Source organism: Muntiacus reevesi, chromosome 20 (genome assembly GCF_963930625.1).
Source record: "Muntiacus reevesi chromosome 20, mMunRee1.1, whole genome shotgun sequence".
Lineage (NCBI taxonomy): Eukaryota > Metazoa > Chordata > Mammalia > Artiodactyla > Cervidae > Muntiacus > Muntiacus reevesi.
The window spans coordinates 49,024,395-49,041,487 of record NC_089268.1 but is presented as its reverse complement, the minus strand read 5'-3'; the positions used below and the strand labels follow the sequence as shown (position 1 = coordinate 49,041,487).

Here is a 17,093-nt window from a genome sequence, read left to right as displayed (position 1 = left end):
ATCTCCTGGGCAGAGGCCAGGTGCTTAGCTGCTCATGTTCAGTGTCCGACTCTTTGCGACCCCACCGACTATAGCCTGCCCGGCTCCTCGTCCCTGGGATTTCCCAGGTGAGAACACTGGAGTGGGTTGTCATGCCCTTCCTTAGGGGATCTTCCTGACCCAGGGATTGAACCTGTGTTTGCTGCATTGGCAGGTGGGTTCTTCACCATCTGAGCCACCAGGGAAGCCATATATGCTGCGAAACATCCTACCACGCACCCAACAGCCCCCCAACAACGGTCAGGCCTGAAAGGGCACAGTGCCCGGGCTGAAAGTCAACCACGGCTACACAGAGTTATTTGAAGGTGCTGGTCTGCCCTAGAGAAGCACTCAACAACTCCGCCTGCTTCCTGGAGCAGTCCCACCCTACTGAGGGCCGCCTTTTGAATCCACGAACTTGCCTTGACTTTGACCCTCAAATTCTGCCTTTTTGGGTGACGAACACCTACTGCCTTCTTTGCGTCTGATCATGGACTCTGCTTCCCCCATGGCTCCCAGAGCAGTGACTTGTCCAGAAGACTGAAACTCTGTCCCTCAATTGGAGACAATCTCAGATGAGCATGTGTGACCTGTTTCCACTTGGCCAGTTGGGGTCAGATGGGGTGGCAAAGTGAGAGGCCTTCAACATGTATTTTGCCTCTGGCAGCCTCCCGTAATAATAATAATAGTAATAATGGACTTCCTCTGGTATTTCTAGAGGGCTGTGTTTGACCACCGGGATGTCTAGGCTGCTAAGACGTGCCTGACAACTTTACAGAGACTGACTCTGCCTTGATCCTGTTGGCCTCGGGTCCCTTTATTCTCTAAGGTGGAATATCCTCTAAATCTGAGCACTGAAGAAGCTGGGCTGTGTTTCTGAGCCCCAGAGAACAGGCTCCTAAAATAGCACATTATGTAAGTGCTGTGTTTTGCCACTGCACAAGAAATTGTTCCAGATAAAGTTTATTAAACGTGGCAAGAGAAAGAAGAATAGGTTTTCATTCTCTGAGTGGTGGAGCTGGGATCCTGCCAGTACCATTGATGGTGTCTGGGGAAAGCCAAGGGAGACACAGACAAGGGCTGCCTCATCTCTTTTTCAAAAACGCAAAGAAAACTAAATATAGCCGAGTGGAAGGCATAGCACCCTTGCAGACACTGAAAGGTTTAAGTTATTCAAATCTTCCCAGTTGATTCTAGCTCACACATCTCCTTTAATCATCAATCTGGAAAACATGGCTCCTGTTTTACTTGGAAAACTTTCTCTGCAATAGACCCTCTGACAACAGACTGTACCCTGACCTGCTTGATCAAGGTCTAGGATCCTGTGGCTTTTTGCAAATACATTGCAATGTATTTTCAGTTGCAGTGGGCAGCTTATTGCATGCAGTTAGTGCCACCTGCTTGCAGGGTAAAGCAAAAAACAGTCTCCGACTCCCTTCAAGTTATTTAGGACAAGCCTGGGGTGGGCTGAGTGGTGGGAGCTGCATTGACATCGAGTCGGGCTCCTGGGGTGGATGACTGAGACGGCTAAGGTATCAGGCCGTTCTAGTCCGCTACTCAGGTGAGCTCATGCTTTTGCTGATCAGGGAGAGGAGGGGAAGAACTGAGAGGTGGAACTCTAGTGGTCAGCGGAGGACGGGGTACAGGCCCTTGTCCGGGGGGCTGAGGGGCTGCGGGACCCCAGGGAACAGGAACTAGCCCCCTTAGGGCCCAAGGGTGCCTGGAGCTGGCTCCCCACCCTGCCTGAATGTCATGAGGCTTCCGGTACCCACTTTACTTCTGACCGCTACGTGTGGCCTTGAACACGTCAGCTCACCTTTTCTGGTCTCAGTTTCCCGAGGCATGAACATACTGGAAATTAGCATGTACTGACAGCCTACCATTGGGAAGTCTTCCATATATATTATCCTGTTTAGTTCCTCCATAGCCTCCTCTCACATCACACACCCAACCAGTCAGCCAGTCCCGAGAGCTCGGCCTTCAGAACACGCCCAGACCGGACGCTCTCAGCGCCTCGCTCACTCACTCACCCTCTCTCTCGGAACTATTGCAAGAGCGTCGTAACTACTCCGAAAGCTCACCTCCACGGCCCCACGGTCTGTTCTCAACACAGCAGCCAGAGTGATCTTTCAAACCCGAGTCGGACCCGGGCACGCTTCTGCTCAAAACCCTCCAGTGGGCCTGCAGGTCACGGGAATCAAAACCAAAGTCCTCGCAGGGTCCTCCGGGTCTCCACCGGGTCGGCACCCCCCATCCTCTCAACGCCCTTGTTCCCGATCCTGGTCCCCCTGCTGCTCACGAACACATCACACAAGCCCTAGGCTCAGCGCCTTCGCTCTTTTTTCTTTTTCTGTTTGGAAAGCTCATTCTTTCCCTTCTGTTAGGTTTCTGTTAAACGCCACCCTGTCAGAGAGGTTTTCCCTGACCACCCCGCACCTCACCAGCACTTCTTGCCTTCCTTACCCTGCCTCATATTTTCCTATTCCACGCAGAACCACGTATATTCGCTTGTTTGAGTGTTTTGTGTCCAGCCCCCATCTTTCCTCCAGGAGACCATCAACTCCAAGAGCAACTCTGCTGTGTCACCAGCACAAAATATTATCTGGACTCGTAGGCCCCAAACAAAGGTTTGTGTGTGTGTGAGGGGGTGAATCAGCAACCTAGTGATGTGTGCGGTGTTCTCCCCACATCCTGGCGGGAGCAGACCCCTCGTCAACTTACAGGACAAGGGCTCGAGGGTCACGTCGAATGTCTCGCTCTTGAATTCCGCCTTGGAGACCCCGGTGTAGAAGCTGATGTTGCCGGAGAGATAGGCTGCCACAGTGTAGCGGGTGGAGCCGTTGTTCCGGAAGGTGATGACGACCTTGAGGTCTCCGCCCAGCACGGCGTTCTCCACTTCGAAGTTCATGTGGACGTCAGACCTCGATTTGAGGACGCCCTCTGTTTTGAGGGCCTTTTTCGCGCCATACATCAGGGCAGTTTCCAGGGCCAGCCTCTCTTCTTCTTGACCTAGGAGAGGTGCAGAGTGGAAGACAAAGGAACGCCAGCCCCCCCAGAGAAAGTCACCCTAATGAACAGAGGGCGTGGGGGCACGTGCTCTGCAAGCGACCCGGCTCCCTTTATGGGGATCTTCATCCTCCTATGTTATGAATTCTGCAAAGTCAACCTGTCTGCGCTGCTGGGTTGATCTATCTGAACAGAGATTGCTACAGAGCTTACTCTACGGGGCTGTTTTTCCACGGCCACTGTTTCAGGGCTCATCAGGCAGAGCTGACAAAACCTAACTCTCTCACACTGCGGAATCTATTTGCTCCCCTCCCAGATTCCTAGCCACGCCGCTGGAGGAGTTGCACCTTGGTGTTCTGCAACGTGAGCTTTCTCCCATTCGTGGGTCTGGCCGGCGAGACCCGTCTCCTCGTGTCTCCTTCCGCCTGGGCCTGTCTCACGTGCTCCTGCTGACCCGCCCCGCTCTCCTTTCTCCGTTGTCACGTGCCTCCAGCGGGGTGCAGAGGTCATGCTCCCCAAGCAGCACCCGGCCCCTACACTCAGCTCAGTGAGAACATGCCTCCCCCGCAGAAGGCTCAGAGGTCCAGTCCCCACTATGCTGTGGTGTCTCCTGGGTGTCCACACCATTCACGGCCTGGCCAAGGTTCTGAGATGGAGCCCAACCCTGGGGAGGCTTGATTACTTTTATTTTAAGGCTATTTTTTTAAATGTGGACCCCTTTTAAAGTCTTTAGTGAATTTGTTACAATATTGCTTCTGTTTTATGTTTTGATTTTTAGCCCGGAAGCATGTGAGATCTCAGCTCCCCGACCAAGGATCCAACCCTCACCCCTGAATTGGAAGGCAAAGTCTTAACCCACTGGACCACCAGGGAGGTCTTGAGAATTCTTTACTTTCACACAAGGTTTCCCAAACTCATCTGACCCCGAACACATCTTTTTTGAGGGACACCTTTTGGTATCCGGTGGGGGAGTTTGAGACGTGGGTGCTGTTTTTAGGAAAATGTCTTAAGTAGGGTTTCCAAAGTGGTGGTGATGGTAGGGATGGGAAGAAAGTGAGAGATGGAAGAATGAAAAAGTGGCTCTGTGCACTTGGGGAGCCGAGAAGGTACAAGTCGGGCTCAGAGCCTCTGCTGACGGCTCTAGGCTGGGCTGACCCTTCTCAAGTCTTCACTGTGTGATTGCCTCTGGATGTATCTCAGTGCATGTGTGAGACAGAGGCAAATTCTCTGGCCTGTAAAATCTCGTCTTGGGGCTTCCCTGCTGGCTCAGTGGATGAGAATTCACCTGCCAGTGCAGAAGACCTGAGATCGATCCCTGAGTCGGGAGGATTCCACATGCTTTGGAGCAACAAAGCCTGCATGCCACAACTGCTGAATCCATGTGCCTAGAGCCTCCGCTTAGAACAAGAGAAGCCATGACTAAGAGAGGAGCCTCCACTCTCTGCAACTAGAGAAAGCCTGTGCACAGCAACGAAGATGCGGGAAACAAATAATATAAACCTAAAAAACCCAAAAAACAAAAGCTAGTCCTGCCAGTGGCTAGCAAAAGAAGAATCACTTTGAAATAAAAATGCTGAGTTTTATAGTGACATTAATTCTTAAGCTGTTTTCTCCCACTTTACTTAACAATGAAATGCAACAGAGATGAGGTCAATCAATGATGATAACAGTTATCATTAAGAGCTAACCCTGACAGGTGGCAGAGACAGCACTTTGCTAACAAAGATCTATATAGTCAAAGCTATGGTTTTTCCAGTAGTCATGTATGGATGTGAGAGCTGGGCCATGAAGAAGCTGAGCGTTGAAGAACTGATGCTTTTGAACTGTGGTGTTGGAGAAGACTCTTGAGAGTCCCTTGGACTGCAAGGAGATCAAACCAGTCAATCCTAAAGGAAATCAACCCTGAATCCTAAATCCTGAATCCTGAATCCTAAACCTGAATCTTGAATCCTAAAGGAAATCAACTGGAAGGACTGATGCTGAAGCTGAAGCTCCAACACCTTGGCCACCTGATGTAAAGAGCTGACTCACTGGAAAAGACCCTGATGCTGGGAAAGATTGAAGGTGGGAGGAGAAGGGGATGACAGAGGATGAGATGGTTGGGTGGCATCACCGACTCAATGGACATGAGTTTGAGCAAGCTCCGGGAGATGGTGAGGGACAGGGAGGTCTGCATGCTGCAGTCCGTGGGGTCACAAAGAGTTGGGCATGACTTAGGGGCTGAACAACAACAACTGTGACGAGTGTCGTGGGAGGTGTACGTCGTGTACTGTCTCCTCTTCAGAACGACTCTGCAAAGCAGGTGCTATTACTACTGTCAGCTTCCTTGTGTGGCAGGGTTGGTAGGTGGTTTAGAGGTAGGACGTGCATAAGAATGAGAAGCTTCCAGGACCTTTCAGAGACAGAGAAAATGCCAGCAGGTGTTGCCAACCAAGTGAATGTGTATTTCTCTGTGTGTGTGTGTGTGCGCGCTGGCAATTTCCCTGCTTGTCAAGACTGCAAGAATGAGCCAGAAACAACTGGTCCAGGACAAGCATTGGCTAGGGCACATGTTTACAATCGATAAGAGGGAGATAATTCTAAAGGGAAGGGGGGGCTGTGACAAGCAAAGTGCAGTGAAATATTTTAGCAGAAAGCATCTGGCAAAGAGCTCCCCAAGACAGAGAGCATTAATGATTATCGCTTTGGACAGGCACCAAATATGCATTTAGGCAGAATGCAGGAGGCGGGCACCAGCAGTGGGAACATGGTCATGGGCAGAGAGGTCCCTCCACGGTGCAAGGCTGAGCTGACTGAGTGGGAGGGGGGCAGTGGAAGCTTCAGGCCCCAGGAGGGGCTTCACTGTGGGTCACAGATGGGGGAAGCTCTGGCTTCTTTCTGGGGACCAGCTTGTCCCCATGAGCAGCGAGGCAGGCTGGGGTTGCCAGGAAGCGCAGGCCCAGGTAAGAGGCAGGAACCGCAGGGCCTCCCCAGTTCGGCAGAACGCCCGCTCTCTGCCGTTCTGTTCTGGGCTCTGATGGCGCAGAATGCAGGGCCATGAATGGGAAGCTGAGGGAAGGATCTAAAGCCAGATCACACTTCCTACAGTTCCTCTGTGGCTCAGAACCAAGGTCAAAACCACCTTCTCGTGACCTGGGTGTCGTGAGAGTCCCCTCTATGCCTGACGAAGTCTCTTCTCATCGCTTGGATCTTAGCTCGGATGTCAGCTTCTCAGGGTGCCCCCGACTTCCATGGCCCTGGTCCTCTCGTCCCTCACTAACATGGCCTGGTCTTCTTTCCTTTTCCCAGTACTTGTCACTTTGTGACGTCCCCCGGGAGGAGGTAAGCTCCTCGTCCCCAGGACGTAGGACCCAGCCTGGCACAGAGGCTCTGGAGGACTGGGATTTGGAGAAGCACTTTGCCTTCATCCAGAGACAAACTTGCTATCTTTGTAGAAGACATGGAATGGTCCAGTGGCGGACATCGGATGTCCAGTGAGGCTCACCTGTGATGGTGCCGCCTGAGCCGCCGTTCCTTTGATGGTCTCACCTGGATGTGCCCCTGTGATGTCCAGGCACCGTGCTAGGCTCAGGTGAGGAACACGGGGGGGATGAAGAGGGCTCACAACACGCGTGTCATCACGGATGCTGGGTCAGACATTCGGGTGTGGTTCGGGGGTCACGGGGCAGAAACGTGACGTCCCCGGGGGCAGGGGCGGCTTCTCAGAGGGATTTTTCTCTCCCCAGCGAGAGCAAAGGCATGGAGGCGGGTGGGAGCCTGGCTTGCTGGAGGAACCTTTGGCAGCTCTCCTGCATGCTGCTCTGGCCCCCGTGCGGTCAGGAGGCGCGGCGAGGGGGCGCAACGGCAGCTAGCAGAGGCTTGGCCAGCATTGATTGGAATACTCTGGAGGCAACAGAAGACAGTGAGGGCTTTTAAGCAGCTACAGGCTGAGATTTATATTTTAAACATGTCGCTTTGGAGGCAATGGCATAGACAGAGGGAAGGAGAGAGCAAGGAGAGAAGGTGGGGTTGGGAAACTATAGCATACATCCAGCAGAAAACTATCACAGCCCACGCTAACAGTAGGCCAGGGCAGTGATGACAGAATTACTTGTCATAGTGGAAACTGGCTTTTATTGGTCAGTTACTACGTGTCAGGGATGACGCTTCCAAGCCCGACGCCGTTTGATTCTCAGAGAGTGGCCATGGAGATGGAGGGGAGGAGATGGATGCAAACTGTTTGAAGAGGACATTTGGGGGCTGTTCTGCTTGGTGGATTCTCAACGTGCTGAATTTGGGTGGATCACTGTTCTCTTCCCTGGAGCAGGAAGTGTGGGAGAAACAGATCTGGGGTGGGGAGGGGATGAGAGAAAGTGGCATTTGGGAAGGTTTGGCTTCAGGTTCCTATGGGACATCTAGGTGAATGCTGGGCTTAGAAGTAAGTCTAGGCTGGAGACAGACTTGGGAGAACCAGTATGTGTGTGCACGTTAACAGTAGCTAGAGGGTAGGAATGAAGACTAGAATGGAATGACATTCTGAGAGGGTGAAGAAAGGGGAGCTCTGAGTTGCAGAAAAAGATAGAAAAAAGAGGTAGGTTGAGATGGAATCAGGAGAAAGCTGTGTCATAGGAACAAAGAGAAGAAAGAATTTCAAAGCAACCTAAGTGTCCAAAAAGAGATGAATGGTTAAAGAAGATGTGGTAAATATACATAATGGAATACTACTCAGCCATAAAATAGAATGAAAATCTGCCATTTGCAGCATCATAGATGGACTGGGAAGGTATTATGCTTAGTGAAATAAGTCAGATTGAGAATGTATGATATCACTTACATGTGGAATCTTAAAAAATGGACTAATAAATATAACAAAAGAGAGGCAGACTCACAGATACAGAGAACAATCTAGAGGTTACCAGTGGGGAGAGGGGAGGGGAGAGGGGCAAGAGAGAGCAGGAGATTCAAAAGTCCAAACCGTTACGTGTAAAACAAGCTACAAGGATACACATACAACACAGGAATATAGTGCACTGCTAACGGCCCCCATGGCCCCCGGGCATCTGTTCATCCAGCCCTGTCCTGGGCACCCACCACCCGGCAAGGTGAGGATTCACTTCCTGCCTGTCTCTCCCTTAGATGGCGAGACAGGACTGTGGGAGCCTCCAGGTGGACACGGTGTTGGGAATATGGTGGGTGGGTAACAGCAAGTTGTTGGAAGGATGCATGAAGGAATGAGTGAGTGTTGCAGCCAGCTTCTTTCACTTCTCTCGTGGACTCCTTTCCTTTCCAAACCTTTTCGCCTGACACTATCACAAAAGGGCATTGCTCATCTGTTCTGTTTCACAGTGTTTGTGATTTAAAAAACACTCTTTTTAGAAAAGAAAAAGTCAAAAAGAAAAAAAATCTTTTGTATCTGTTGTCCAGTGAATGAAAGCCGACAGAAGAGAAGAACTAACCATTTCAGGAGCACAGCACAAATTCACTGCTTCAGGTGACACAAATCCTGAATTTCTAATACTGTGCAGAAGAGTTCTCAATTCAGCAAACTTTCTCTTTATAGTGCAAATTGCTTTTGTAAACAAGAGTAGGGAGCAGATCTAAAATATTTAAAACGCATTCTGCACTCAGCATTTCAGGAATACTGATGAATATTTAGGTGTATGCTAATTACTCTCCATTTTTTATCCATTCACTGAAATAAATACCATTCCTAAGAAGCTCTGGTGGTGAATCATTTGTAACATGTATTCCACGTCCCCATCAAGACCCCCAAGCTCCTTTACCTCCTGTCCACGACCGACCTTGGGGAACTTTCCCTCCAGCCTCTGGGCGCTCTGAGCCCAGTAATTTAGTAATGTCTTGCTGTTTAGTTGCTAAAAGTCATGTTGACTCTTTGGCAATCCCATGGACTGTGGCCCTCCAGGCTCCTCTGTCCATGTGATTCTCCAGGCAAGAGTACTGGAGTGGGTTGCCACTTCCTTCTCCAGGGGATCTTCCTGACCCAGGGATCGAACCCGAGTCTCCTGCATTGTGGGCGGATTCTTTACCTGCAGGACCCTAAACACACTTGCTGCTTCACACCCCATGCCTTTGTCCTGTTCCCAGCTTCAGAAGCCTCAGTCCAGCTTACTTTAACTGAGGTCTGTGACTTCTCTGATTGGGCTTTGCTTTTTGTGAATCTCCTGGTTGGACTGGGCATCCCTTTTTGCTTTCAAAGCCCCTTCAGCAGAATGAACCTATCACTTGGCCAGAAACAGAAACTGGGTACTTCTCACTGCGGGGATGCCCAGCACCAAACACAGTTTCAGGCATACAGTAGACACTCAGCAGTGACTGAGATGGGACTGAACTCAACAGCTCCGTGTGAAACACTCCACACGCTAAAGGTTAACAAAACCACCTTAGCGTTGTTTTATGGTTGAAACAAGGCTTCACCCTGTTTGGCCTGAATTAGTGAAGTGGTCATGTCCTATTCATTTTATATTACCTACATCCATTTATATTCCCTATCCTTCCTATCAAGGAATTTCCACAATACTTCAATGGAACAATGCATGTGAAAAAAGTTTGCAAGGTTCTAAAGAAATGTGAGGGCTTCCCAGGTGGCTCAGTGGTAAAGAATCTGCCTGACAATGCAGGAGACGTGTTCCATCCTTGGGTGGGGAAGATCCCCTGCATAAGGGAATGGCTACTTACTCCCGTATTCTTGCCTGGAGAATCCCATGGACAGAGCAGTCTGGTGGGCTACAGTCCACGGGGTTGCAAAGAGTTGGACATGACTTAGTGAGTAAATAACACCAAGAGCAAATAACTGTGAATAGTTATTTAAAATTCATTACTGAACTAAAATTACATTAGTTATGTAATGTTTTCTATTAAGATTAAAATTAAGATTCTTTCATATTTTTATGAATTAGAACACATTCTATATTCTGTTAAAACAGATGTGACTTTAAACCAATTATTTCAGAAGCCATGTAAAGGGGAATTCTGCTCAAAGCAAACAAACAAGTAAAACTAAAACGAAACGAAAAATTGTGGGTGTGGGCATAGTTGCCTGAGTTCTAACTTTTGAATGCCACCAAAGGCCATGCCTTCTCCGGAGCGCATTTCGTGGTGATGGTGACTGTCACAGTGAAGCGGACTTGGACAGAGAGATCCTCATTCGACTGCAGTAGCTTACCTTCCTGGAATTTGTAGGTATCCGTGATGTCCTTTATGCCATCGCCTCCAATTTCTTTGGTGACAATTAGTTTCCCAATGTGGGTGGTATCCAGGGTTTCAACCACGTGAGTGCCGTCTTTCTTAGCTGTAATGTAAACAAGGTCACTGTTGACCTGAAACAGGAGAGGAGGCCGTTAGCCATCGCCAAACGTCCTTGTCACCAGAATCTCTACCTCTCAATCCTCTAGCGTCTGAGAGCCCTGCAGACGACATTATCCACCGGGCTAAGTCGTTCCAAGCACCAGCCATTTCTTTCCTTCCTTTTTCTTGCTGGTAAATTCTCCCTCCTAAGGCAGAACAGAAAGCACCCTGTCTGCTATTCTCTTTCTCAAGCTTCTTTTAAGCTGACAGCAATGGAGTGACCTACTTCTAGAGAGGAGAGGCAGTCTGCTGGCTGGCTTCTGGGAAATATTTTTTTTTCCAGGTATATGCAATGTTCAAACCCATCAAGATGTATACACTAAACATCTGCATTCTGACTATCAGTGTTACCCCATCAAAGCTTAAAGTAAATAAATGGAGAGAAGGAAGCCCGTGATAGGCAGAGAGACCAGCAGCTAGAGGCCTGGGGTCAGCTGCAGGGAGCGTGGGCTCTGATCTTGGATGTGCGCTGTTAGAAAGTATACACCTTACCCTGGGGACCTCATTCCTGCTTCTAGAAAATGAAAATAATCACACTTGCTCTGGTGGTTTCATAGGAACACTCTGGGACTAAGCGAGGTAAAATCTATGTGAATGTGATTCTCACTTAGATTAGTAAACATCAAAGTCAAGTAAAATGCAACGATCATTGCCAGGTTTTGGGAAAATCTGATGAGGTTAAAGATGAGGTTTAAGAGAGCAAATTTTCTCTACTTTCTCACAAATTTCCGAATTTACAAGAAGTCTGATCTCTGCTCAGGGGAAAGTAAGCAATCAACATTTATTGATCCATAATGTTTCAGGATGTTTTAAATGATTTAATTTAAACCCCACCACAACAAACCTATGAGTAGGTACTATTATCTCTGTTTTATAGATGAGGCATTACGAGTCAGAGGGCCAGCAGAGTGTTTGTGGTCACACAAGTACTGGGAGGTGGTGGAGAAGTGCAGACGGGGCAGGTGCGGGCCCACGGCACACGCCCGGCTCTTCCCCTGGGTGGACATCGCACAGGCCCTCATCTTCACCCAGGGTGGTCTGAGCCCACAGCCTGACCTTCCTGCTGGGTGGCCCATATTTGTTTCCTGGGTTTTCACAGGACACCGCCTCTCCTGCCTGACCCAAAGGACCACAGCACCACGCAGGGGGAGGTCCCAGGCTGGGGTCCAGGTGGTCCTGGCCTGCCTCAGATTTCTGGGGATGAAGGCGTGGGCCCTGCTCCTCCGCGCAGTGTCCAGGGCTTGGCAGCACTTGGCACGTGGTGTGAAAGGCTAAACGTGGAATCAGGAACCAGGACAGGAGCAGACGGAGCAGACACCTCAGGAGTATTTCTCATTTTGGGCAAAAAAGTTTAAGGAAACTTTAAGCGAGCTTCCTGAGCGCCTCAGGTTTCCCCCTGGAGGAGGCCATGCAGGCACAGACCACTCCCTCCTCAGCTGCAAGCGATAGCGACAATGATGACAAACCTCTTCTTCATAAAGGGTCCTTACGACCGCTTTCAGTTTTCCAGGGAGACAAGGCTGCATGTGGAAGTGGCTAGATCCCTGTCTTCCCTTGAGCAGAGCTTAGGAAATCTGTTGTTGTTGTTCAGTCCCTAAGTCCCCATGGACTGCAGCACACCAGGCTTCCCTGTCTCTCACCATCTCTTGCTTGCCTTCACACTTTCCCAGCATCAGCGTCTTTTCCAATGAGTTGGCTCTTCCCATCAAGTAGCCAACGTATTGGAGCTTCAGCATCAGTCCTTCCAATGAATATTCAAGGTTGATTTCCTTTGGGATTGACTGGCTTGATCTCCTTGCTGTTCCAGGGACTCTCAAGAGTCTTCTCCAAAACCACAGTTCAAAAGCATCAATTCTTCGGTGCTGACCTTTCTTTATGGTCCAACTTTCACATGCGTACGTGACTACGGGAAAAATCATAGTTTGACTATATGGACTTTTGTCAGCAATGTGATGTCTCTGCGTTTTAATACACTGTCTATGGAAAACCTATGTCATAGTTTTCCTCTCAAAGAGCAAGCATCTTTTAATTTCGTGGCTGAAGTCACGGTCAGCAGTGATTATATCAGCTGAAACCTCAGGCCGGCCCACCACACTGTCCCTTGTGGGGAGAGAAGAGGAGAAACTCACACACGAAGTGACTTCTGCACATGTAGGTAGGGGGCGGGTTGGAGGGAAAGGATTCTTTCCAGGAGACATCCGCGAGCTTTCTTCTTAGTTTCAGCCCCTAGTGTGATGGCTCTCCATCCTGATTGCATGTGAGAAGCACCGAGGAGCTTAGAAAGTTTATCCAAGACCCGTTGCATCTCCATGGTAGGACGGTCACAAGTGGAAGAAACATTGGACCTAGGCTGTGTGATTTCGGGCAAGTTAGCGAACGTCTCTGAGCCCAGCTTTACTTACACCTTCCTTGCAAGGTTGCAAGTAGACCAGAACCACCTGTCTATGTTTCATTTCTTCTGAGTGGAAAGGCGTCTTAGAGACCATCTAGTCCTGCACATAGATTTGAAGGGCTGTGGTCACACAACACAGGCGCTTCCAAAGTGAGGTGGGGAATAATGGGAGAGCTTTCCTGGTGGCTCAGATGGTAAAGCGTCTGCCTGCAATGCAGGAGACCTGGGTTTGATCCCTGGGTTGGGAAGATCCCCTGGAGAAGGAAATGGTTACCCACTCCAGTATTCTTGCCTGGAAAATTCCATGGACAGAGGAGCCTGGCAGGCTATATAGCCCATGGGGTCTCAAAGAATTGGACGTGACTGGGCGACTAACACTTGACTTTCCTCGTAGGAGGAGCAGTATGTGTAAAGACCAATGCGAGGATGGGTTTGGATGTCTCAGGGCCCCGGGGGGCTCAGCTAGGGTGGGCCAGGTCCTCAGGCTAGAGCGGCCTCTCTACAAACTCCCGCCTGTGCCCATGGACTGTAAACGTGTGTCCACTTCTCAGCGCTCACGGTGGAGGCTCTTGTTTTCAGGACCCAGGACAGAGTCTGCTCTGTTCGTTTGCTCCCAAGTGGAGGCAGCTGCGTCCCAGGTGGTGCGGAGAAGGGGCTGCGGCTCCCAGGGCTCACGGGGTTGGGGGCAGCGGATGCCTGCCTGTCTGGGAGCCTTCCTGGCACCTCTGCCAGGCATCCACCCTGTGCTTGCCTTCCTTCACCCCGTGGGGGCTCCTGTGTGTGTGCCTTGCTGCCGCATACGTGAGCTCATCTCCCACCACACGGCCCGGGCGTGAAGGCGCCATCCGGCCCCCGACTCCCTGTGATCCTGCTCTCAGCAGTGCGTCGGGCACACGCTCTTGTTTCTATTATTCACTCCTGTGTGTGTGCCGCTGGCTTCTGCGTCCCAGACCCTGCTTGCAGCGGCGAGAGTCCAGCAGAGCCTATCGCTGAGGAACGTACGTTATAGGAGGGAGGGAAATCATAACACCAAGTCAGAGAAGAACAGAAACAGAGGGATGGGTAGGCCTGCTTCATGTGGGAGATGCAGGGAGTGGAGGTCTCTTTAAGGAGGTGGGCTGAGCAGAGACCTGGATGCAGTGAGGGTGTAGAACATGCAAAGAGGGGTAGAGGGTGGGACAAGAGCTTTCATGGCCAAAGGAACAGTCTGTGATGCTTCCAGAAGAGCAAGGGGGTCTATGTGGCTGGAGACACATGAGCAAGGGATGGGGTGGAGGGGAAACCAGGGGCCGGATCACATAGAATCTCATAGATCACATAAATCTTGTAAAGATTTATGCTTAATTGTAAACATGGTGGGAATCCATTCAAAGGTTTGGCAGGGGAGTGGCATGTTTTTATTCACACTGTAAAGGGTAATTCTGGTTGTTCTGTGGAGAGTAACCTGGAGAGGGGCAAGCAAGGAGGAAGAAATGAGTTAGGACATGTCGCAGAGCTCAGAGCTGTGCAGAGCTCAGAGGGTCATGAGGGAGGCGCAGGCATGCCTGGATCTGGGATAACTGGAAGGTATTTCTGGCAAAATGCTTAAGGGAGGTTAGAAAGAGAAGCCAAGATGATTCCAGAGCTTTACATGTGATTTGAATGAATGGGTGAATTATTTTGAGATATCCCCAAATGTACTGCATCTAATAACTGGTAGTGAAATAAACAACCCTGAACTAAGGCCAAAGAATCAGCAGAGAGGCTGTTGGACAGTTTGAGTCCAGAGAACTGCCGGCCCCAGACTAGGGAAGGCGCGGCTCCCAGAGCCATGGGCCGGTGATGGTGACCCCAGGGGGCCCGTCACTTCTGCTGCAAGAACCACCTCAGTGCCACGAGGGAGGGTGTGTGTGTGTGTGAGTGTGTGTGAGTGTGAGAGTGTGTGTGTGTGAATGTGTGAGGGAGTATATGTGAATGTGTCTCTGTGTGTGTGTGAGTGTGTGTAAGTGTGTGAGCATGTGTGTGCATGAGTGTGTATGTGTGTGTGTGTGTGTGTGAGAGAATGGGTCAGTGTGTGTGTGTGTGAGTGTGTAAGCATGTGACTGTGTGAGTGTGTGTGTTTGAGTGTGTGTGAGAGAGAATGTGTGAGCATGTGTGTGTGTAAGTGTGTGAGTGTGTATGTGTGTGTGAGAGTGTGTGTTTGAGTGTGTGTGAGAGAATGTATGTGAGTGTGCAAGCATGTGAGTGTGTGTGAGTGTGTATGTGTTTGAGTGTGTGAGAGAATGTGAGTGTGTGAGAATGTGTGAATGTGTCTCTGTGTGTGTGTGTGTGAGCATGTGAGAGTGTGTGTTTGAGTGTGTGTAAGAGAATGTGTATGTGAGTGTAAGTGTGCAAGCATGTGAGTGTGTGTGTGTGTGTGTGAGTGTGTGTATGTGTCTGTGTGTGAGTGTGAATGTGTGAGGGAGTATATGTGAATGTGTCTCTGTGTGTGAGTGTGTGTGTGTGAGTGTGTGAGTATGTGTGAATGTGTCTGTGAGAGTGTGTGTGTGAGTGTGTGCGAGTGTGTATGTGTGTGTGAGTGTGTGAGACAGAATGTGTGAGTGTGTGAGTGTAAGTGTGAGAGCATGTGTGTGTGTGTGTGAGTGTGAGAATGTGTGTGTGTGTGAGAGCATGTGTGTATGTGAGAGCATGTGTGTGTGTTTGAGTGTGAGAGAATGTGTGTGTGTGAGTGTGCGAGCATGTGAGTGTGTGTGTGTATGTGAGTGTGCATGCATGTGAGTGTGTGTGTGTGTGAGTGTGCATGCATGTGAGTGTGTGTGTGTGTGTGTGTGTGTGAGTTTGGTGGGATGAAGGGAAGGGGACAACAGTTAGAAGCAGCTGAGACAGAACAGAGGCAGCAACTCCGAGTGCTCAGTGACCCGGACGGGGAAGGGAGCCGCAGACGCTGAGACCTGCTCTGCCCTCTCTGGGAACCTCCAGAGCAGGCGGAAGAAACCCGCCGCAGGGCTGAGGGCAAGAGGATGGAGGGCGGCAGAGAAAGAAGCCCGGATCCCAGGAAGAATCTGGAGATGGGAAAAGTGCAGAGGTGGGTGCTTTTGTGCACAGCTCTCCTTTGGGCTTCTGCTTTCACTCAGCGAGGAAACCAAAAGCTGGTCCACGAGCAGAAGGCCTGATCCAGCCCGGAAGTGAGTCAAGAGTGACCAGGACAGCCGGCCTGCCGGGAGGCGAGAGCAGGCACGTTCCAGCGGACGTCGCGGGGGTGGCGAGAAGCAGCTGATGCAGCGAGGAGGCGGGAGGGGGAGCACGGTGGTCTGGGACCCGAGCCATGCAGGCGCTCATTAAAGTCAGGACGACGCCCCCCACGGAGCCCTGCTTTAGGACCCTTGAGAGAAGCGTCCTGACTCCTCACACACTTTTCAGCCATCTGCGCGTCTCTTACAAAGGGCCAGCCCGCACCAGAGCAACAAATCGCCTGCACTGTCAGACAAAGCTGCATTGGGTGAGAGAGGAATAATTGTGATCTGCGGGTCCCGGTGACACTCACAACACCCCGATCTATACTTAATAACAGCGGAAAGTGTTTGCGTTAGCAGCTATTAGGCGTTTTGCTACTGGAGGGAGTCTGTTCCTCTCTCCTCCGCAGCAACAAAGCATAATAAAACTACAAACACAAGGCTTAGTGAGTTTTACAGAGATTTCCTGTTAAGAAGTCCTCATGGCCTGGGAAACGATCAGATGGCAGTTGGGGAGGATCGTCCGAGTCTTGAAATCTCAAAATGAAATCCAGCAGGTGAAAATCCCGAATACAGTCTACCTGTTCTCGCAAGGCTTCTAGAAACTGCGACGGCAGGTACAGTGGAAGAGGCATTGTTCCTTTCGTGTAATTCACATGTTCGGTCTTGGGGTCTGCGTGTTTATTCTTATTTTATCTCTGAGACATTCCCAGGCCGGCCTTCTCCGTGGCCACCTGTCGTCCTTCACCTGATTCAGGCGCGGAGTGAAGTCACGGCCGCCCCGGGGCTTCCGCCCAGAGGCCTTCCCGTCCAGCCTGGGCTGAACAGGCTCCGATCCTTCTCCTGCCCCTTGGGAAACCTCTCGTGTCTGTTCTCAGCTCAGAATGCCCCACGTCTAGGTTCTTCAGCGGTCACCACCTGACACCTCCCAACACATCACTGTTCGTGAGCCTCGATGGTTTTCCTTTTTATTAATTTATTTATTTTTTATGTTTTCTTGGCCATGCTGCAGGGCATGTGGGGTCTTAGCTTCCTGACCAAGGAGCAGACTCACAACCCCTCACTCTGGAAGCTCAGAGTCTTAACCATCGGACTGTCAGGCAAGTTCCCGAACAGTTCTT

The 17,093-nt window shown here is 50.4% G+C and overlaps 1 protein-coding gene across 1 annotated transcript in view; it reads right to left on the bottom strand.

The window, feature by feature from the left end:
• Nucleotides 1–17,093, bottom strand: part of F13A1 (coagulation factor XIII A chain) — a 140,744-nt gene that overhangs the window by 19,963 nt on the left and 103,688 nt on the right. Inside the window, exons 11-12 of the mRNA XM_065912958.1 lie at nucleotides 10,187–10,340; nucleotides 2,740–3,027 (exon numbers count right to left, since the gene is read on the bottom strand). Of these exons, the coding sequence (XP_065769030.1) occupies nucleotides 2,740–3,027; nucleotides 10,187–10,340 (442 nt within the window). The remainder of the gene's footprint in view (nucleotides 1–2,739; nucleotides 3,028–10,186; nucleotides 10,341–17,093) is intronic.